Below are 326 nucleotides of genomic sequence, written 5' to 3' on the forward strand. Positions count from 1 at the left end.
GCCCGCCGCGGACCGGGGCGAGGAGAGGCGCCCGCCCGCGCCGAGGAGCGCGGCGGCCGCGGAGGGGGAGCGTCTCTCACACCGTCTTCCCGGCGCAGGGAACCCGGCGCAGCCCCAGCCCCTACCTGCAGGAGGGCGCCCACCCAGCGGCGAAAAGCGCCGTCTCCGCGCCATGGCGGGGCCAGGCAGCCACCGCGGACGCGCACCGGCCCGCAGAGCAGCGCCTTTCTGCGGCTGGGGGTGGGCGCGGCGGCGTCTGAGGCGGTGTCTGAGGCGGCGCCTGAGGCGGCACCTGAGGGTGAGGGCGGCAGCAGCTTCTGCGGGGC

General features: G+C 78.8%; 1 protein-coding gene across 1 annotated transcript in view; it reads right to left on the reverse strand.

Moving 5' to 3' along the window:
* The window catches only part of DAPL1 (death associated protein-like 1), a 10,004-nt gene extending 9,830 nt beyond the window's left edge, over positions 1-174 (reverse strand). The window contains exon 1 of the mRNA XM_010563040.1: positions 126-174. Coding sequence (XP_010561342.1) covers positions 126-174 — 49 coding nt within the window. The remainder of the gene's footprint in view (positions 1-125) is intronic.
* Between the last annotated feature and the right edge of the window lie 152 nt (positions 175-326).

The sequence above is a fragment of the Haliaeetus leucocephalus genome, unplaced genomic scaffold (assembly GCF_000737465.1).
Source record: "Haliaeetus leucocephalus isolate CR32 unplaced genomic scaffold, Haliaeetus_leucocephalus-4.0 Scaffold163, whole genome shotgun sequence".
Lineage (NCBI taxonomy): Eukaryota > Metazoa > Chordata > Aves > Accipitriformes > Accipitridae > Haliaeetus > Haliaeetus leucocephalus.